This window comes from Schistocerca americana, chromosome 2 (assembly GCF_021461395.2).
Source record: "Schistocerca americana isolate TAMUIC-IGC-003095 chromosome 2, iqSchAmer2.1, whole genome shotgun sequence".
Lineage (NCBI taxonomy): Eukaryota > Metazoa > Arthropoda > Insecta > Orthoptera > Acrididae > Schistocerca > Schistocerca americana.
In genome coordinates, this window is record NC_060120.1 from 325,714,478 (window position 1) to 325,737,873 (window position 23,396).

Genomic DNA, 23,396 nt, shown 5'->3' on the forward strand with positions numbered 1-23,396 from the left:
ACACAACAGTGTGCTTCAGACTAACTGTTGAAGCATGTTACCAAACTCCATTGTTGACACTAAGCATTGTTGACACTAAATTGGTCTGTCTCCAAAATAAAAACAACATTTTCTGATCAGACAAGGTGAGCTCAGATAACCCAGTTATTATTTGAGCAATCTGGATGCCACTTACAGAGCTTTACGACATGCTGACAGGTTGAGGACAACTAAAGTACCAGCTTCAGAAAGTTATTCTTTCAGAAGATACAAGGCAATAAAGTATAGCCAAAATTTGGTACGACAAGATTTATGAGCCACTTTGATAGTACATTATGATGAATTTACCATAGTCCGACCTTTTTACTACAACTAAGCTATTGTACCCAAAATGTTGAACAATATCACAAAGTTTCAGCAAAAAAGGTTGGTTGGTTTAAAGAGAGAGAAGGGACCAAACTACGACGTCATTGATCCCTTGTTCCCAATAAAACAATGCCGCAAGGGTGAGAATAAAATGGACGAAACACATAAAACAAAAAGGAAAAGCCACAAGAACGAAGGGAAGGCAACGAATACTAAAAGGAACAAAAGAGAACATGAAAACGAGAGACATTAGAAACAGAAGGGAGTGAAACGTGAAAGACGCATACAGTGGCTGGCCAACCACGAGAATAAAAAGGGAAAACCAGCCACTCTGCAACACATCAAAACCTCCACCCTAAAAGCACTAGAGTGGAGGACACGGAGGTACAAAGGACATGCTCTAAAACCTACATAGAAGTATAAAACCCACTCTCACAGATAAAATATAAAATTAAAGCTGCTGTGGAGGCATTGTCGCACAACACCGAAGGCAGGGTGCTGGGAAAGTTAAAAGTCTGCCGCAGAGCGGCTAAAAGTGGGCAGTCCAGCAAGACGTGGATGACTGTCATTTGGGAGCCACAGTGACACTGAGGTGGGTCCTCGCGACGGAGTAGGTAAGCATGCGTTAGCCACATATGGCCAATGCGGAGCTTTCAGAGGACAACTGATTCCCTGCGAGAGACCTGCATAAAAGACTTCCACACATTCATAGTCTCCTTAATGACACGCAGTTTGTTGTGCGTGCTGTTATGCTATTCTGTCTCCCAAAGCCGGAAAACCTCGTGGTGTAAGAAAGAACGCAGGTCAGCTTCGGAGATGTCAATCTCCAGAAGCTGTTTCCGCATCGCCTGTTTGGCCAGCCTATTGGCAAGTTCGTTTGTCCTGGGGCCCACACAAACACCACGGAACGGCAGGACTGTTCCTGGGCATAGATGGACTACTGAATGGATGCTACCAGAGGGTGGCGAGGGTAGCACTGGGGTTGATAGCTTGTAGGTTGCTCAATGAGTCAGTACACAGGAGAAATGACTCGCCAGGGCATGAGCGGATGTACTCAAGAGCACGAGATATGGCTGCCGGCTCTGCAGTGAAAACACTGCAGCCAACTGCCAAGGAGTGCTGCTCAACATGTCCTCCATGAACATATGCAAAGCCTACGTGACCAACAGCCATTGAGCCGTCAGTGTAAACCACTTCAGAATCCTGGAACACATGAAGAATTGAGAGGAAGTGCCAGCGGAGAGCGGCAGGATTAATGGAGTCCTTAGGGCCATGCGAAAGGTCCAGACGAAGCTGCAGCCGAGGCGTACACCATGGAGGTGTACATGAACGGACCGCAAATAGAGGTCACAAAGGGAAGGACTCCAGTTCAGAGAGAAGGGACAGCACGCGAACTGCAATTGTTAACCCTGATCTGGGCCACTGATGCGCGAGATGGATTGCCGTGGGCAGGAAAAGGAGATTGTAATTCAGATGCTCAGGGGAACTATGAATGTGTGCTGCACAACTGGCGAGCAGTTGGGCACGTCTGATCTGCAGCGGAGGGACATCAGCCTCCACCAGTACGCTGGTCACCGGACTCGTCCTAAAAGCTCCTGTCGCTAATCAAACCCCACAGTGGTGCACAGGGTCAAGTAAATGCAATGCTGAAGGCGCTGCCGAACCATAAACCACACTCCCATAGTCAATTCAGGATTGGACAAGGGCTCTGTAGAACTGCAACAGCATACAGCGATCTGCACCCCAATTGGTGTTGCTCAAGCAACGGAGGGCATCGAGGTGCTGCCAGCACTTCTGCTTAAGCTGACGAAGATGAGGGAGCCAAGTCAATCGAGCATCGAAAACCAGTCCTACGAATCTATATAGCTCCACTAGAGTGAGTAGATCATCATGAAGGTAAAGTTCTGGTTCCAGATGAACGACAGCGCCGACAGATGTGCATAACACAAAATTTGAGGCCAAAAACTGGAAACCATGGGCTAGAGCCCAAGACTGCCATTTATGGATGGCTCCCTGTAGGCACCACTCAGCAACACCAGTACTGGTGGGACAGTACGAAAAGCAGAAGTCGTCTGTATACAGAGAAGGTGAGATGGAGGGCCCGACAGCCGGTGCTAGACCGTTAATGACCACTAAAAATAGAGAGACGCTCAATACAGAGCCCTGTGGGACTCCATTCTCCTGGATATGGATGGAACTATGGGAGTCACCAACTTGGACACGGAAAGTACAGAGCAACAGGAAGTTTTGGATAAAAATTTGGAGTGGTCCCCAGAGATCCCACTCATACGATGTGGCAAGGATATGATGTCGTCAAGTCGTGTCGTATGCTTTATGTAAGTAAGAAGAAAAAAAGACAGCAATCAGGTGTTGCCATCTCTGAAAGGCTGTACGGATAGCAGACTCTATGGACATAAGATTATCAGTGGTAGAGCGACCCTTGCGGAAGCCGCCCTGACAGACTCAGCAAGCCACGCAACTCCAGGGGAGCTGTGTCGGGGCAATGTGCAAGAGCACTGGGAGCTCCCACTCTGTAAATGGGGCATTATAGGATTCTCTGCAGCGTGTAGTGAATGAGAGGATGTTCCCTTCCAGCCGTTGTTTGAGTGTGCGAATGACTGCGGGGTAATTCTCTGACGCAGAGGCTCGAGCAAAGTGTTCAGCAAAGTGCTCGGCAATCGCATTTGCATCAGTACATAACTCGCCATTTATGGTAACACAGGGGACAGCTGTTGGGGCCTGGTACCCAAAAAGACGTTTGATCTTTGCCCGGACTTGGGAAGGCGACATGTGGCACCCGAATGGCGGAGACGTATCTCTCCCAACATTCCTCCTTCCATTGTTTGATAAGGTACCGAACATGGGAACGGAAACCATTTAAAAGCTAAAAGGTGCTCCAGCTTATGTCGCTGTAAAGCTCACCGCCACTCCTTCACTGCTTCAGCGACTTCTGGTGACGAGCAAGGGACTGCCTTATGCCTCGGGCTCCCTAAAGAGCGAGGGATCGCGTTTTCTGCCGCAGAAACAATTGTCCTAGTCACCTGCTCAACCATCATGCCCATGTTACCGTGTGTGGGAGATTCAGCGTTGACAGCAGAGGTGAAAGTTCCCCAGTCCGCCTTGTTCAAAGCCCATCTGGGCAGGTGTCTGTGTACCTGACGCTGGGGCAGTGACAGGAAGATGGGGAAGTGGTCACTACCCCACAGGTCGTCATGTGCTCTCCAACGGATAGATGGGCGAAGTCCTGGACTGCAAATTGATAAATCAATCGCCAGGTAACTACCATGAGCCACACTGCAATGTGTGGCGGCCCCAGTATTTAAGAGGCAGAGGTTGAATTGCGTCAGTAAAGTTTCGACATCTCTGATCAGTGCAGCCAATACATTCAGGGGCACTGCACCATGTGGAGGAAGATATACATTGCAGACAGTTATTTCCTGTATCGTCCTTATTCTGACAGCCACAGCTTCAAGACGGGTTTGAAGAGGCACATGTTCACTACAGACCAAGTTTAGGACATATACACAAACTCCACCTGACACTAAATCGTAGTCGCTACGGTTCCTTTAATACCCCTTATAGCTGCGGAGGGCAGGGGTCCGCATTGCTGGGAACCAGGTTTCCTGGAGGGCAATGCAGGTAACAGGTGTGAAGCTTAATAGTTGCCGTAGCTTGGCCAGGCAGTGTAAAAACCGCCGCAATTCCACTGGAGGATGACATCTTGAGACTGGGAAGGCATGATTTATTGCCTGAGCAGTCTATATCCACTGTGTCTGAAGGTCTGGCGAGATCTAGCTCAGTGGACGCCAAAATCTCCACCCCATCCTCAGCTGGAGAGCTTGTACGTAGTGGTGGTGTGGGTGCCACTGCAATTTCCTTGGTCTTAGGGGTTTTCTTGCTGGATTTCGTTCACTGCTCCTTGGGTTTCCCTGACTGGGAGGACTCCACTGGCTCAGTCTCCGGGACTGAGGATGAGCGTGAAGCCATACGACCAGCTGCTTTTGGGCTCTTCAGCCACTAGCACGTGTCTTACTTTCCCACTAGAAGAAGCCTGGGAAGGGAGTGACCCAAGGGACCCCTTCCTAGCAAGAGGAGCCGAAGAAGACTTATGCTTCTTCGGCTCATATGTAGAGGATGCACACATTCTAATTTTCTCTTATCCACAGCGTAGGTCAGTCTGTCCAGGGTCTTGTACTCCATGATTTTCCTTTCTTCCTGGAGAATCCTGCAGTCAGGCAAGCAAGGCGAATGGTGTACTCCACAGATGACACAGATGGGAGGCAGGGCATATGGAGTATTGGGATGTGATGGGTGTCCACAATCTTGGCACGTGATGCTGGAAGTACAGCAGGAAGACACATGGCCAAACTTCCAGCACTTAATGCACCGCATCAGGGGAGGGATATAGGGCTTTACATTACACCGGTAGACCATCACCTTGACCTTCTCGGGCAATGCACCACCCTCAAAGGCCAAGATGAAGACACCGGTGGCAACCTGATTATCCTTCAGACCCCGGTGGACACGCCAGACGAAATGTACACCTTGCCGCTCTAAATTGGCATCCAGCTCATCGTCGGACTGCAAAAGAAGGTCTCTCTGAAATATGATACCCTGGACCATATTTAAGCTCTTATGGGGTGTGATGGTTACAGAAACATCCCCAGCTTGTCACAAGTGAATAACTCCTGTGACTGGGCGGAGAATGCTGTTTTGATCAAGTGTGACCCAGATCTCATTTTGGACAAAGCCTCCACCTCCTTGAAGATGTCCTCTAAATGCTCAACAAAAAACTGAGGCTTCATTGTCATGAAAGATTGCCCATCAGCTCTCTAACATACAAAGTACCGGGGTGAATAAGATCCACTGTCATCCTTAGCCTGACGTTCCTCCCATGGTGTGGCCAGGGAGGGGAACGATTTGGGATCGTATTCTGTGTGTTGAATTGAGCTTGTGATCGCTTAGAGACTGCTGGTGTTTCACCACCAGCAAGAGATGATGGACTATGCTTCATCACGTGTCATCTGTCCTGATGCCACCCACTCCGATTAGTGGTTCTCCACATGGGCGCCACCCAGCCGCAACAAAGACCACCTGGCAGGACAGTCATAGCCGGGAGTCTCGATGCCCCAGGGTGATGGGCGTCTACTGGAGTTAACGGCGCAGGTATCAGCAGAGCGAACCCTGTGTGGTCAGGGGGCAACAATCAACAGGGTACATGGCTGCCCCACCACAACGGACTGGCTACCGTGCTGGATATAAGGTGCAAAGAAGTCCATGGTCATTGTTGACGCAGAAATCGGCACTGCATAGTGCATGGTGGGAAACGCATCCAGGAAAGTGTCCTCGCCCAAGAGGCAGAAAATGGGCAGGACTGCAATGCGACGACAAGAAAGTGGGCTAAAGATCTCAATGCATGATGGACACAATGCACCTTGCGAGGCATCCTTCCCCAATTGGCTTGCTCTTCGGGAAAATTTTGAAGAATGGAGGTCAAACCCTACAGGGGTAAATTCCCATGGTTATTTCAAGTCTGACTGTGACCTGTGACAATGTAACGTGAGTTACCGTGTGTTGTAACGCAAGTTACCTGTTCATGTTTGGAACTTTGTTAAAATACTTATAGGGTCATTCCATGTCAGTTCAACCAGGGGCTCCAGCTCATAGTCTCAGATTTGACTGATATTCAGTACACTAATTCTACCATGTGTGGAACACTCGTGTACAAAGTATTAGTTTCCCCTGCCAATTAGTTCCAGAATTATGGCTTGTGAAAGAAGGTGGCGTGACCTGGAAATTGCAACCCGCATCTGCAATCTATCTTCAGACCCAACTTCAGGCCTTAATAACTTTGGAACTATTCCACACAGTCCAGTGAAATTTTTACAACCCAGTAACATCCATTTAGAGAACACACTTCATGAATCAAAACACCAACAACATATTTCTGAGGGAAAATAAAAAATTCTGAAAGGTGATTAAAAAATGTAATATGTTAAAAGGTACATTTTGTAGGTGCCCTCTATGCCAAATGTAATTCACTCAAAAAGGGTATAAATTTTTTTGTGGTAAGCTTAATGTGGCCTAAGCACACACAGAACTCATCATGCCCATATCAGTCACAAAAACTGAGTTACATGCACACTAAAATACAAAAATTTGAAAAATTACCTGAAAAAACATGAATTTTCGAAGTGTGGTATCCAAGCCAAATTTCACACACTGCATAAGTAGACCATAATGATACATATCTCAAAATTTCAGCATATTATTGCAAGACATTTGGGTACAATGGAAGTTGACAGATGAACTTGGTGATGTGGCCATTGTTCCACAACACAATTTTGTGAAAACACATCGTAAACTGTTCTGCCTCTTCTTATCCTCTCCCACAACTGTTTAACCACTAATCAACAACATATAGACAGATTAACACAACCTATCATTAATGTTTATTGCACCGCAACTGCTTCGAACAGAAGTTTTCACACACTTTAGCTACTGTACTCTGTACATTGAGTGGTAAATTTTACTGTCTTCCTGACACCGTAGTAGGAACTGGAACTGTCATAAGAATATGTTCAAAAAGAATCCAACACCTGTCTGCCAAATGTGGCCAATGAAATGATCTTGCTGGTCCTGCTGGTGCCATGAAGTTCACAAATACATCACCTTCTGCTTCACAGCACTCTGCAACACATCCTAAGTACCATTTGTCATCATGAACAGCAATAACATATCAACCTGGTTGTATGTTGCTGCTTTTGCTTCTGAATCCTGAGTCAGACACACTGTGAAGACACATGTTGTGCATGAACCTATAGTTATAACCAGACAGTCTGCTCATCTGCACATCGCCAGAGTCCGCTGGAGAGAAGAGATGATGGCTCCTTGTGCCTGCAACAGTTTTAACATGTTCTAGTCTGCTTATTAGCAACTCTTCGAGTGATTTCACCTCATCTTTGGAAGCATAGAATGATTGTATGCCAGAGATATTTTTCTGTACCCAGGTAAATAATTGAAGAGGTGTTAGATTGTGACCTTCTGTAGAGTGCTGCAGACTAGCTCATGATGCCATGCACTTAATGGTAGCACCAATACCATCACATATATTTTTACCATGACTTGTTGCGAAAAAATTCAATTCTGCGTGAATCTGAAAACCATGGTAATGCATGCACAAATTTGAGATTGTTACAGTTTTTGTACTGACTAGCTGCCACATCACTAAAGTATTTCGCAAAATATATGTGAGGCAGCTCGTTTTTCACATATGCCATGACAGTGCAAATGTGGGCATGAACTGCAATGGCATCATGAATTAAACAGTCACTAAAAATGCACAGGTTCATGACAGACACATCACCTGATTTACCTCTATAGAAAATTACAAATGGGTGGAGAGTTGCTTGACTGTTGTCCCAATGATATCCTTGGATGGCATCTTGAACTATAAACGCATAATTTTTAGAAAAGTCTAGTATTACTATACTTTCATCTTGTTTCAAAGTATCCTTACAAAACTGAAGATAAGCCGATTGTGCTGTTGCTGTGAAGCTGTGTGTGGTCAATTTGTCCGTTTTTTGAACACATTCCAACAAAATCTTCCACTGTACTTTGTTTTGTTTCAAGACTTGTGTGATCCATATGTGTCCATTGTTTATAAGAAACAAGTTCATCGTCATCCATAAGGAGTTCACCATACAGTTTGTTATTCATAAGTATATGGTAAGTATATAGTATAGGATATAGTATATACTAAGTATATAGTAAGACCAGAATCCTTCATAGTAGCTTAGCATAAACATTGTGTGTGCCCCTTGCACTTACAGGCACAACCCATTTTGGCCGAAGATTGAAAAAGATGATAAGCCTACTTTGGTATTGGGATACTTTCCCTTGAATTCTACATATAGTTCTGATATGTTGCATGGCAACAGTCTTTTTTTACATCTGTAAACGTACATTTCCCATTTTCACCGTTACATAGTCTTTTTCCAGGCCATCACATAGTCTTTTTCCAGGCATTATTCGGCTGTAGTCATTATTTTCATAAAACTCCGACACTAGCACCTTTATTTCTGAACTCAATTGCTTACCCTGAGCCTGCTGAAGTTGTGGAAGCACTCCTTGGGTTGCTTTTATTTTTCTAGCTTGCTTTACCATATATGTAGAAACATTGAATTCCTTTGCAGTGTAGTCAATAGACCAGCTGGAAGGTGCAAGGGTAAGAATAGCTACTTTTTTCTGGCGTGTGGATATGGCACATTTTTCTTTCAAATCATGCACAATTTTGTCCAAATCAGAGCATTTATGGCATGATTTCTGTTCCTTTGGAGCAAATGGTTCTTCCTCTTCCACCACTAGTGTGTCAGCTATTGTGTGTTTTAATTCCATTTGAGCTTTTTGCAGTTTTCTTCTACCATGGCTGGGCCTGTCTTTTCCCAACTTTGTGTGTCTTCATGGGTGACAAACCAAGAGCAGTCACTGAAGTATTTAATTGCTAATTTGCTGTGGTTGTAGGTGGCTGATATTCTTCGTCACTGTCATGTAAATTATCAGAATTTCTTCATTTTCTAGCAGTGTAACACACCTGGAAGATAACTTTTGTCCTGGTTTCATTTTAAGTCCCATGCACTGATTCACTTTCAATATTGATTTTATATCAATTTCTCTGAGGCTACACTTCACTGTCTTCTTATGAATCTGAAATGGATCAAAACAACTTCTTTGTAGGAATGAATACTTATACAGAAACACTTTCATATGATGATAACAAACACTAAAGTTTCCTGGAACTGTACTTCTTGTGCCAACAGGGTGTATCCCGGATCTCCATAGCAACAAATCTTGGTCCAATTCATCCAGATCATACAGTACAAAGCGAATGCCACACTTTGTTCCATATGTTGTTTTATGACATTTAGATGCTTGTGCTCTACCAATACTGCAACTTGTTTGAACAAAAGCACCACTAGTACACTCTTCTGCCTCCATACTGACTTTCCACAACAGTACTGACCATTCTGAACTAGAATCTTAAAAACATGAGTAACCTGTAATTGCTGCCTGTTTCCTTTTGTTGTTCCTCCCTAACAATGACTCATTCTGTCCCTGAAACCTACCACTGTTTAACTTTCTGTTGCCTAATGGTTCCCAAAAATTGCTGCAGCTTTATCTGAAACAAGCTGTCTGCATTATCACTATTACTTGCTAAATCGTGTTAAAAGAAACGTTACCAAATACATCTCGGTCAACTTTTATTGTACACAAATGCCTTGCAATAACAAGTTGAAATTTTACCGCATATTATATTATGGTCTACTTGTGCAGTGATTGGAATTTGGCTTGGATATCACTTGTCCCTTTTGTGCTACCACACTTCGAAAATTCATGTTTTTCTGGTAATTTTTCAAATTTTTGTATTTTCGTGTGCATGTAACTGTTTGTGTGTTTCGGCCACATTAAGCTTACCACAAAAAAATTTATACCCTTTTTGAGTTAATTATATTTGGCATAGAGGGCACCTACAATATGTACCTTTTAAGGTATTACATTTTTTAATCACATTTTGGAATTTTTATTTCCCTCAGAAATATGTCGTTGGTGTTTTGATTCATAGAGTGTGTTCTCGAAGTGGATGTTATTGGGTTGTAAAAATTTCACTGGACTGTGTGGAATAGTTCCAAAGTTATCAAGACCTGAAGTTGGGTCTGAAGATAGATTGCCAGATGTGGGTTGCAATTTCCAGGTCACGCCACCTTCTTTCACACGCCATAATTCTGGAACTAATTGGCAGGGGAACTTAAAACTTTGTACATGAGTGTTCCACACTTCGTAGCATTGGTGTGCTAAATGTCAGCCAAATCTGAGACTATCAGCTGGAACATTTTCTCAAATTGGCTGAATTGACATGGAATGACACTATAAGATCATCTGGTATTATGTGTAAAACTTACAAGAAATGTTCAGATAAAACAGAGCAGACTTTTGTATTTTCTTCATCATATGCAAAAGCCATTTCTTGGAAATGTAACATGAGTTACCAAGAATAATTATAAGATTTGGTTTTATAAATATAGTAATGTAACAATTATTGTGATATAGGTTTATAGAGCATTCTGTACAAAATATGTTTTGGGGTATAAAAAAATATTTAATAGAAACATTTCCTTCTGTTAATTGTCCAACACTTATAAACATCACTTTGTAATGTGAGTTACCATGGAATGACCCTAACACATTCTCCACTCCTGTAAGCCTCCTGGCCTCAACCTGCTGGTACCACACCCTCTACCCAACAGGTTTACATTCCTCTGTCCTGTCACCCCCTCCCAGTGCATGCCATCTTTGACATGAGCCATGCCTCAGTACCCATGTGTTGCATGCCTACCTCTTCCACCTGCTTTCCTATCCAGCACATCTGCTGCCTTCCTCCAAACTTTTAGCTACCCTTCCCAAACCTCTTGTACTGCTTCCCGTGTGTGTGTGTGTGTGTGTGTGTGTGTGAGAGAGAGAGAGAGAGAGAGAGAGAGAGAGAGAGAGAGAGAGAGATCACAACAGATGCACATGATTCACTATTTCATTTAAGACAATAAATGTCACAACACACACTTCTGCAGAGAAGTATTCAACAAGAGCTATTAATACTCAGAGTAAATGTTTTCTATAATAAAGCACACAATTCTGCTTCACATAGATCCAAAAACACTTAGTACCTTACACATAAGTGAATTTACTACAAGGGTACACCTGTAGGAAGCTGAAAGATGAGAATAGAAGCCAACGATGTCAGTGCTCCAGGGAGTTAGCAAAAATATATTCTACCTAAAAACTTAATGTGCACTCAGAAAGCAACAGCTTAATTTTTTGTTGTAAGGAAGACTGTTCTCTCCTCACTGAGGTACTTGTTTCTACAGAAATAAGACCAAGGAATGAGTGTTTCATCTTGAGAGAAAGTATTACTGCACACTTATGTGCATGCATGAAAATCATAATACACAGTTAATGTTACAATTTCTTTCTAGGGGAAATAGCAATTTGTTTTTTTACAACTAGATTTTTCCAATTATGGCAGACATGATCTGGACTTGTGTTTTACTTAATATTTAACATCACTGCTTATTTATACGACAAAATGACATAGAACATGTCCTAACAGTATACAATCTGTAGTATAAAATATAATGGATTGTTTTTTATTGAATGAAGGATTTTCTTTAATTGGCTTTTGTTTTATGTTCACTTTACTCTACATGAACTATTCGTAATTGCTTCTACTTAACCTGTTAAAAATAAACGGCATGTAGGTTACACTACAAATGCAGCTCTTAATGAGAAAAATACTATTTCGTTACTATTTGGAGGTTTTTCATAATAATAAACACTGGTTTGTTACAATATTGAAATTTAATTTCTAGGGCATAACCAATGCCACTTTATTTCTTCTTGGGACCTGTCATCAACACCAATGGTGATTTTGGTCTCCCAGACTAATGCAAAGCCTTCAATTTGATACCCCTTCAATTGCTTGCATGTCAGTTTCAATATTTATTTTCGAAGAGATTGTATTTTGATATCACAGGCTAAACAGACTTAATTTGTCTCCCATGACGGAAAAATGAGGGTTGGTCAGTAGAAATCTGAATACTTTTATATCAGCAACAAATTGTGCTTGTCTACAGCATACAGAGGCACTCATATACTTTCTACACCCCTGCTATTCAGGTAATCAAAAGGTTAGGCTCAAACGAAATGACAATATTTCTTGCTGGACACATTCTGCAGAATCAGTATGGTGTTTGACAGTTCGTACATACTAGATCTATCGCAAATTAAGATTAAATCCACCTTTGACCCCGTTTGGATAAAATATTTGCACAGGGTCCATTTAACCTTGGTCCAAATTAGGTGAGACACTCAAACAAAACACACAGATCGACATCACTATTACACATTGGGCCATGACAAACATGTAGCTTCCCGGTAAAAAACCATGTCATGAACAAATTGGAACCTTAATTAACCTGCCAGAACTGTTTCAATCGTAAAGGTGTAAAGTCATGTGGCCTTCTGGACTGTTCACATGCGATGGCCTTAAAGTGAGACCCTACTAGGTATAATGCACAGCTATTTTTCACTGTTTACAATGTAATATGGTAGACCAAAATGCATATAATGAATCTTAGAATACCACTTTCCAGTACATGTGTCAAAGACTCTGCATAGTTCTGAATCAATTACATGATTACCTTTTGCACACTTTATCATTCAATACAATATCAGTAATAACTACACACTTTAGTAGAATGTAGAATTCATAAGCAACAGCTCAAAAAAGGCATTATAAAACAAAGTGTAAAAACTGATGATTTGGATGCTCATGAACTGTTTCAATAAACAGCACATGTACACGTTGGCTATACTTTGTAACTGGAAGTCATGTTATTGATAGAAATAGAATGTATGAATTAACGATACACTGTTCAGCATGAGGCAAAAGCCAATTTCATATATGAAAAGCTTTAGCAGACAGAAAATAAAACCTGTGAATAACATTGCACATATGTTTTGTAAAAATCAACTTTTTTTTGTTCACTGAAAACCACTGGGGTCATACAAACCAAAAGTAATTTACACCAGATATATTCAAAATCCCCCCCATGAACCTTGCCATTGGTGGGGAGGCTTGCGTGCCTCAACAATATAGATAGCCGTACCGTAGGTGTAACCACAATGGAGGGGTATCTGGTGAGAGGCCAAACAAACGTGTGGTTCCCGAAGAGGGCAGCAGCCTTTTCAGTAGTTGCAGGGGCAACAGTCTGGATGGTTGACTGATCTGGCCTTTTAACACTAACCAAAGTGGCCTTGCTGTTCTGGTACTCCGAACGGCTGAAAGCAAGGGGAAACTACAACCATAATTTTTCCCGAGGGCATGCAGCTTTACTGTATGATTAAATGATGATGGTGTCCTCTTGGGTAAAATATTCCGGAGGTAAAATAGTCCCCCATTCGGATCTCTGGGCTGGGACTACTAAGGAGGACGTCGTTATCAGGAGAAAGAATACTGGAGTTCTACGCATCAGAGCGTGGAATGTCAGATCCCTTAATCAGGCAGGTAGGTTAGAACATTTAAAAAGGGAAATTGATAGGTTAAAGTTAGATATAGTGGGAATTAGTGAAGTTCGGTGGCAAGAGGAACAAGACTTTTGGTCAGGTGAATACAGGGTTATAAATACAAAATCAAATAGGGGTAATACAGGAGTAGGTTCAATAATGAATAAAAAAATAGGAGTACGGGTACGCTACTACAAACAGCATAGTGAACGCATTATTGTGGCCAAGATAGACACGAAGCCCACACCTACTACAGTAGTACAAGTTCATATGCCAACTAGCTCTGCAGATGACGAAGAAATTGATGAAATGCATGATGAGATAAAAGAAATTATTCAGGTAGTGAAGGGAGACGAAAATTTAATAGTCATGGGTGACTGGAATTCGATAGTAGGAAACGGGAGAGAGGGAAACATAGTATGTGAATATGGATTGGGGCTAAGAAATGAAAAAGGAAGCTGCCTGGTAGAATTTTGCGCAGAGCATAACTTAATCATAGCTAACACTTGGTTCAAGAATCATGAAAGAAGGTTGTATGCATGGAAGAACCCTGGAGATACTAATAGGTATCAGATAGATTATATAATCGTAAGACAGAGATTTAGGAACCAGGTTTTAAATTGTCAGACATTTCCGGGGGCAGATGTCGACTCTGACCACAATCTATTGGTTATGAACTGCAGATTAAAACTGAAGAAACTGCAAAAATGTGGGAATTTAAGGAGATGGGACCTGGATAAACTGACTAAACCAGAGGTTGTACAGAATTTCAGGGAGAGCATAAGGTAACAATTGACAGGAATGGGGGAAAGAAATACAGTAGATGAAGAATGGGTAGCTTTGAGAGATGAAATAGTGAAGGTAGCAGAGGATCAAATAGGTACAAAGACGAGGGCTAGTAGAAATCCTTGGGTAACAGAAGAAATATTTAATTTAATTGACGAAAGGAGAAAATATAAAAATGCAGTAAATGAAGCAGGCAAAAAGGAATACAAACGTCTCAAAAATGAGATCGACAGGAAGTGCAAAATGGCTAAGCAGGGATGGCTAGAGGACAAATGTAAGGATGTAGAGGTTTATCTCACTAGGGGTAAGATAGACACCGCCTACAGGAAAATTAAAGAGACCTCGGGAGAAAAGAGAACCACTTGCATGAATATCAAGAGCTTTGATGGAAACCCAGTTTTAAGCAAAGAAGGGAAAGCAGAAAGGTGGAAGGAGTATATAGAGGGTCTATACAAAGGCAATGTACTTGAGGACAATATTATGGAAATGGAAGAGGATGTAGATGAAGATGAAATGGGAGATACGATACTGCGTGAAGAGTTTGACAGAGCAATGAAAGACCTGAGTCGAAAGAAGGCCCCCGGAGTAGACAACGTTCCATTACAACTACTGACAGCCTTGGCAGAGCCAGTCCTGACAAAACTCTACCGTCTGGTGAGCAAGATGTGTGAGACAGGCGAAATACCCTCATACTTCAAGAAGAATATAATAATTCCAATCCCAAAGAAAGCAGGTGTTGACAGATGTGAAAATTACCGAACAATCAGTTTAATAAGCCTCAGCTGCAAAATACTAACACGAATTCTTTACAGACGAATGGAAAAACTGGTAGAAGCCGACCTCGGGAAGATCAGTTTGGATTCCGTAGAAATGTTGGAACACGTGAGGCAATACTGACCCTAAGACTTATCTTAGAAGAAAGATTAAGGAAAGGCAAACCTACGTTTCTAGCATTTGTAGACTTAGAGAAAGCTTTTGACAATGTTGATTGGAATACTCTCTTTCAAATTCTGAAGGTGACAGGGGTAAAATAAAGGGAGCGAAAGGCTATTTATAATTTGTACAGAAACCAGATGGCAGTTATAAGAGTCGAGGGGCATGAAAGGGAAGCAGTGGTTGGGAAGGGAGTGAGACAGTGTTGTAGCCTCTCCCCGATGTTATTCAATCTGTATATTGAGCAAGCAATAAAGGAAACAAAAGAAAAGTTCGGAGTAGGTATTAAAATTCATGGAGAAGAAATAAAAACTTTGAGGTTTGCCGATGACATTGTAATTCTGTCAGAGACAGCAAAGGACTTGGAAGAGCAGCTGAATGGAATGGACAGTGTCTTGAAAGGAGGGTATAAGATGAATATCAACAAAAGCAAAACGAGGATAATGGAATGTAGTCGAATTAAGTCGGGTGATGCTGAGGGAATTAGATTAGGAAATGAGACACTTAAAGTAGTAAAGGAGTTTTGCTATTTGGGGAGCAAAATAACTGATGATGGTCAAAGTAGAGAGAATATAAAATGTAGACTGGCAATGGCAAGGAAAGAGTTTCTGAAGAAGAAAAATTTGTTATCATTGAGTATAGATTTAAATGTCAGGAAGTCGTTTCTGAAAGTATTTGTATGGAGTGTAGCCATGTATGGAAGTGAAACACGGACAATAAGTAGTTTAGACAAGAAGAGAATAGAAGCTTTCGAAATGTGGTTCTACAGAAGAATGCTGAAGATTAGATGGGTAGATCACATAACTAATGAGGAGGTATTGAATAGAATTGGGGAGAAGAGGAGCTTGTGGCACAACTTGACTAGAAGAACAGATCAGTAGGTAGAACATGTTCTGAGACATCGAGGGATCACCAATATAGTATTGGAGGGCAGCGTGGAGGGTAAAAATCCTAGACGGAGACCAAGAGATGAATACTCTAAGCAGATTCAGAAAGATGTAGGCTGCAGTAGGTACCGGGCGATGAAGAAGCTGCATCAAACCAGTCTCAGGACTGAAAACCACAACAACAACAACAACAACAACAACAACAAATTCACAATATGGGAGTGAACTATGAAAAAACATATATTACGGTCTTTACTGTAACACTCATTTTATTTTCATAAATATCATGCAAAAGAAATAGAAATTTAGATTAGGATCATACTGACCCCAGTGTTACTCAGTGCAAAAAACCATGAATAAAATTTAAAATGTTGTAAATATAAAACTGGTACTACTGGTATCAGAGAGGATAGATGGTGGCAGCATCTACCAGTAGGAGTAGTCAGTCAGTCTGTTGTTATATATACATCATAATTTGGTTAAACTTCTTCAGTATATCCTAACTTATTTTCTCCTGTGTGTTAAACTTCACAATGTTATGTGCCAAGTTTAACAAACTCCACAAAAAGCAATAGAAAGCCTGGTGTTGTCTAAATTTAGAGACACGGGGTTATGCCAGGCAACAAACAGCAAATATGATATCCCAGGTCTTCGTGGAGGACAACATCAAAAATCAGATGAGTTTTGATGATTCCAGATAAAAAATGTATTTCCCTTAGTTAAAATTTAGTTACTCGTGATGGACATCTGTAAAAATAGTTTTGTTGTTCACTTACTATTATGTTGCTATTTATGACGACAAATGGCACTTTAGATGTGCCGCAGAATGCTGCGAAGCAGAAGGTAATGCATTACTGAATTTCATGGCACCAGAAGGACCTGCAACATCATTTCACTGGCCATGTTTGGTAGACATTTGTTGGAGTCCTATTAAAGATAGTCATAACACGTTATAGTTGATACAACTGTGTCAGTACAATTTGCCACTTGATATACCGAGTACAGTAGCTACAACATGAAAAAACTTTTGCTATAAGCACTAGCATCTGGTTTTTGGCACTCAAGATGAATCTAACATGAATGGTAGGTTGTGTTAATATCCCAATATGTTGGTGCTTCGTGATTAAACAATGGGGAGGGGGGAATAAAAAGAGGTAGAAGAGTTTAAGATTTTTTTCCAAAACTGTTCTGCAACAATGATCACATCACGAAATACATCTCTGCCAATTTTCACGGTGCACAAAAGTCTTGCAACAACAAATTGAAATTTTGAGACCATTATAGGCCTATTAAGAGCTAGGCCTACTTATGCAGCACAAGAAATTTGACTTTGCCATCATTTGTCCCTTTTGTGCTACAACACTTCAAAAATCCACGTTCTTCGGGTGATGTGTCAATTTTTTGTATTTTCCTGAGCATGTAGCTCAATATGTGAACATGTATGTTTGGCCCACATCATCAGGCTTACTACAAAAAATATCAGCCTCTCCTTGACTTAATTATATTTAGCATGGTGGGCATTGGTTATTATTTTCCCTCAGAAATATGCTATTACTGTTTTGATGTAATGCTTGTGTTCCTGGATGTTACTAAGTCATAAAAATCTCACTGCATTGTGAGGAGTATTTCCTAAGTTATTGAGCCCTGAAGTTGGCTCTGAAGACTGACTGCCAAATGTATATTGCATTTTCCAGGTCATATGCTATAATAATGGAACTAATTCTCATGGGAGCCTTATACTTTGTACAAGAGGATTCCACATGTGGTAGTATTGGTGTGCTAAATTTCATCCAAATTTTTGACTATTAGCTGGAGCCCCAGTTGAACTGACACAGCACAACCCACTTACAAGTATCAGATGTTCACTTCTTTCAAACAGTGTGTGACATTTTGTTCTTTGAACATAAATAGAATGCATATTTTTCAATTTTACAACATATCTGCGAAGACAATGCACACCATGCAACAGCTGTTTTCTATGAATGGAGGTAACTTACAGTACTGCACACAGCAATCTGCATCCTATCGGTAACAGGTCTAGGCTATTTTCTTAATAACGGTATCATTGTTTTCTTTAGTTGTTAAGTCACATGTGCAGTAGAGAAAACAAAATTTAAACAAATAATATATGGAGTGCATTCTAAGATTTCTCATCACATACAAAGCTTGGGTTAGCCGTTTCTGTGCAACCTGTCCTCTTCTCTGTCAAAGATGCGCAATTTTTTCCAGAAGGGAATTACGATCTACTCGAAACGACATGCCACGAAACCAACCTCAACTTAACAGTATCTTTTCTGGCTTTTTGAAATTCTGCATCTATTACATTACACTTAGCCTATGACAGCATGGCCTTACCCGTCAGGTAACTGTCCATCAGTGGCAATGGAGCTCAGCTCATCACAGAGCACCTTAGGTGAACTGAAGTTGCCTAAGTGCACTCTTTCACCTGAAATAATATTGAAATTATGCATTTGCGTATTTCACATATCACATTAGAGAACCTAAACTGATTGTCGAGCAGTCCATACTTTGATAGTGACTTTCCTACAGCCTGTAGTCAATAAAAACCGAAATTTATCAGAAATTAAACTTCCACGACCATTACATTGGATACAGGCTACGGATTGCAGCATGTTGGTGCTTTTACTACAAGTTACATTAGCCCTAATCTAGTTTAACGTGAAAACATTTAGACGAGAAATATTCGTTGGTTATACGCGCTAAAATCTAAACTTGAGATTGAGCACCATAACTGATTTTTTGCCTATTTTGAGAAATTAGAACTGTAAATGAATTTCTAGCATTTCACAGAAAGCATAATGCACAGCAACAATCTTACAACTGAAACTTGCGCTCTCTCTTCGACTCTATCAACAAAACTCACTTATAAAATAAATCGTGAAACTAAGACAAACGACAATACACATTCACCTTCGACACAATCTACGCCACTGTCACTCATGTTCAACAACACAACACAACAAACAACGTTCTAACTGAAAAACCAGTTCAAATATCGTGCAAAAGCAAAATAGATACGTCTTTGGTGTGATTAAGTGCTGCCAATACACTCATTTCGCAAATTGACGAACTTTAATTTGAAATGAATGTATCATTACGTAAAAGCCATAAATCCTCATTGTGGTCGCTAGACTCAAAAATAAATCTTTCGAGAATTTATTTCAGGCTTCCCTAGACACTACAATTGCAACATCTAACCACTCGGCCATAGAGTACATATCTCTGGAGTGAACATTGTGTTCTGCGCATGTTGTCAACATTAAACCAGGATTGTCACTTGTTTTTGGGACTTCGCTGTGCGTGTGTGCTTCCTGCAGAGTCTGAAGTTAATAATATCAAGAGTTTTTGTTGTGTTTTCACCGTTTATTGATAGTCTAATAGCGGAGGTGAATTACTGTTGTTGCTACGGATGGAAAGAAAAATATGTGAAAGGAGGGATAGTAACTTTGGGCCGCATACAACCCGTCGGCGTCGGTTTTGAACAATGACGTCACAAGTCGCCAGAGACCATGTATTACAAAGATGAAAGAGCTGAGGAAAATGTTGATAAACAAAGGAATGCGAGAGAGATAAACATTGATCTTGTCAAAAGCCGAGAAGCGATTCTTCTTAGTGTTGTAGCTCCCTTCAGTAGATAATAAGTGTTTTTTGGCTTAAAAAAAAATCTCACGTGATATAATAAACTGATCCTACTTTATTAAGCAATATCTTGTCAAAAGCCGAGAAGCGATTCTTCTTAGTGTTGTAGCTCCCTTCAGTAGCTGATAAGTGTTTTTTGGCTTTTTAAAAAAAAAAAATCTCACGAGATAGAATAAACTGATCCTACTCTTGCTGTTATGTTTTAGTTTAGTTTTCTTTATTGATTGCTTAATAAAGTAGGATCAGTTTATTCTATCTCGTGAGATTTTTTTTTAAAAAGCCAAAAAACACTTATCAGCTACTGTGAGATTTTTTTTATAAAAAGGCCAAAAAACACTTATCAGCTACTGCTAAAACATAACAGCAAAAGCTGTTATGTTTTAGCTTAGTTTTTTTATTGATTGCTTAATAAAGTAGGATCAGTTTATTCTATCTCGTGAGATTTTTTTTAAAAAAAAGCCAAAAAACACTTATCAGCTACTGTGAGATTTTTTTTTAAGCCAAAAACCACTTATCAGCTACTGAAGCATCTGTATTTTAGGATCAGGTTATTATTAAGTACCGGCCGATTAAAAACCAAACAATTAAGTTAATTAAATCACATGTTTAATGATGTACCGAATATCAAGCGATCGCTTTTAGATTAACATTCAATTATTTTAAAATAGTGCTTATTAGAACACAGAACTGCTTTATTATCTATGCCTCGAAGTGAAGACATTACGATCTATGACTAAGGAATGACGTCATTGTTCAAAGCCGACGGGTTGTATCCCCTGCTGCACTAGACCCGTAACTTTTCATGGGTACATACAATGTAGCTCTAATTATAGTTATCATGTTAGTGAGGGACACTCTATATGTATAAAAATTTCGAGACGCATTATAATTAAGGCTTGATTCTGTAGACCTATTTTTCTGCGATGTTATGACTGTATAATAGATATTACGGCTCATACAAAAGCTTACAAACAATCGCTTCCTCTCGTAAATTTACTAGTGGAACAGGAGAGGGAATGGTTAGTTGTTTCAGCAAATACTAACCTCCATGCATTTATCAGTGACTTGTCGATAATGGATATAGATTTGGAAGACGGGAGACAGATAAATTCAATAGAGTGGGAGTCTGTAATTGTCTTCGTATAATATGTGTAGAGGGAATGGTTAGTTGTTTCAGCAAATACTAACCTCAATGCATTTATCAGTGACTTGTCGATAATGGATATAGATTTGGAAGACTGGAGACAGATAAATTCAATAGAGTGGGAGTCTGCAATTGTCTTCGTATAATATGTGTAGAGGGAATGATTAGTTGTTTCAGCAAATACTAACCTCCATGCATTTATCAGTGACTTGTAGATAATGGATATAGATTTGGAAGACGGGAGACAGATAAATTCAATAGAGTGGGAGTCTGTATTGTCTTCGTATAATATGTGTGTCCAAACTTTTTTGTTTACTATACCATGTTATGTGTTTCTAGGACATGGAGAATGATTATGTGTGATTTATAATTTAGTTTCCCAAAGGATGAACAACAAGTAAAGCTCTGGCTCCAGAAAATAAGGATGAGTAATTTTGTCCCCACAAAATATTCCAAAGTATGTTCAAAACACTTTGAAGAGGAATTTTTAGACAGAGAAAAATTTGGACGTGTGTGGCTGAAGGTAGATGCTATACCAACTATTTTTAATCTTCCACATGAAAACCACCTGTACGAAATTTGTCAGGTTCGTATATATAACTTGTGGCTATCATATTCGCTACTTTCTTTCACTGAGAAATATTTATTTAATAAACTGGGGGCAAGTACGTAAAATGCGATGAATAAATACTACTTCAAAGTGTCACCAGTAAGAGAAATTGTGCTTTAGGTCGCAAAAACGAGAAAATAAATACGCAGAAATAGCAGAAAACAGGACGAATTAGCAGGGATATAATCGGTAATGTATGGCAAATTCGGTGTTTTTCGGGCACTTGCAAAAGTACTAGCGCACTGTCAAGTAGTATTGCAAGACTATGACCGCAAAAATATACGTCAGGCTCTGTAATACTATAAAGTGCCATATCATACCGAAAACTACCAAAAATCGAAAGCATCTGAACTGTGACACCTATCGCAAAGAAGCAGAATGCAATATCACTTGCCCTTAAAAGTTACGTAGCTGGTTTATTCCCAGTATCAAATGGATACTGTTAAAATGTCTGTGCAACATATATAAATAATCCATGACACGTACGAAAAGAATCCTTCTGTACTAGGGATGTAGTGACATTCTAAATATAAAGAGAGCTGTATGGACAAACACACGACGTCCTGAGAACACGTGACCAGGCCGGCAATGAATGTTGACAACACAAAATTTGTTCTGCGCATGTGAATGCTCACTCCTGGGATGTTTACTCTATGTACTCAGCAAAGGTAATTTGCAACAAACAAAGAGATGGAGGTTCCACACTTGTGTCAAAGGCAGGTCTAAAGAGAGCAAATCTTGGTGCCGATCAGGTGAGCCGGTTAGCTGCGCACTGGCTGCGCTCATCTGGCACTGCATTTGTTTATGTTAATACAAAATCAAATAGGGGTAATGCAGGAGAAGGTTTAATGATGAATAAAAAAGTAAGAATGCGGGTAAGCTACTACAAACAGCATAGTGCACGCATTATTGTGGCCAAGATAGGTACGAAGCCCATGCCTATCACAGTAGTACAAGTTTATATGCTGACTAGCTCCGCAGATGATGAAGAGATTGATGAAATGTACGATGAGATTAAATAAATTATTCAGGTAATGAAGGGAGACAAAAATTTAACAGTCATGGGTGACTAGAATTCGATAGTAGGAAAAGGAAGAGACGGAATTGTTGTAGATGAATATGGAATGGGGGTAAGGAATGAAAGAGGAAGCCACTTGGTGGAATTTTGCACAGAGCATAACTTAATCATACCGAACACTTGGTTCAAGAATCATAAAAGAAGATTGTATACATAGAAGAAGCTTGGAGATACTGGCAGGTTTCAGATAGATTATATAATGGTAAGGCAGAGATTTAGGAACCAGGTTTTAAATTGTAAGACATTTCCACGGGCAGATGTGGACTCTGACCACAATCTGTTGGTTATCAACTGTAGATTAAACTGAAGAAACTGCAAAAATGTGGGAATTTAAGGAGATGGGACCTGGATACACTGACTAAACCTGAGGTTGTACAGAATTTCAGGGAGAGCATAAGGTAACAATTGACAGGAATGGGGGAAAGAAATACAGTAGATGAAGGAGGAGGAGGAGATTAGTGTTTAACGTCCCGTCGACAACGAGGTCATTAGAGATGGAGCGCAAGCTCGGGTGAGGGAAGGATGGGGAAGGAAATCGGCCGTGCCCTTTCAAAGGAACCATCCCGGCATTTGCCTGAAGCGATTTAGGGAAATCACGGAAAACCTAAATCAGGATGGCCGGAGACGGGATTGAACCGTCGTCCTCCCGAATGCGAGTCCAGTGTGCTAACCACTGCGCCACCTCACTCGGTGTAGATGAAGACTGGGTAGCTTTGAGAGATGAAATAGTGAAGGCAGCAGAGGATCAAATAGGTACAAAGACGAGAGCTAGTAGAAATCCTTGGGTAACAGAAGAAATATTTAATTCAATTGACAAAAGGAGAAAATATAAAAATG

The 23,396-nt window shown here is 40.7% G+C and overlaps 1 protein-coding gene across 2 annotated transcripts in view; it reads right to left on the reverse strand.

Moving 5' to 3' along the window:
- LOC124596418 (targeting protein for Xklp2 homolog) overlaps positions 1 to 19,142 on the reverse strand; it is a 165,111-nt gene extending 145,969 nt beyond the window's left edge. The window contains exons 1-2 of one of the 2 annotated variants that reach the window (XM_047135549.1): positions 18,999 to 19,142; positions 18,423 to 18,513 (exon numbers count right to left, since the gene is read on the reverse strand). In XM_047135549.1, coding sequence (XP_046991505.1) covers positions 18,423 to 18,513; positions 18,999 to 19,029 — 122 coding nt within the window. In that variant the 5' untranslated portion in view covers positions 19,030 to 19,142. Of the gene's footprint in view, positions 1 to 18,422; positions 18,514 to 18,951 lie in introns of both variants that reach the window. The other variant, XM_047135548.1, reaches the window with a different exon arrangement.
- Between the last annotated feature and the right edge of the window lie 4,254 nt (positions 19,143 to 23,396).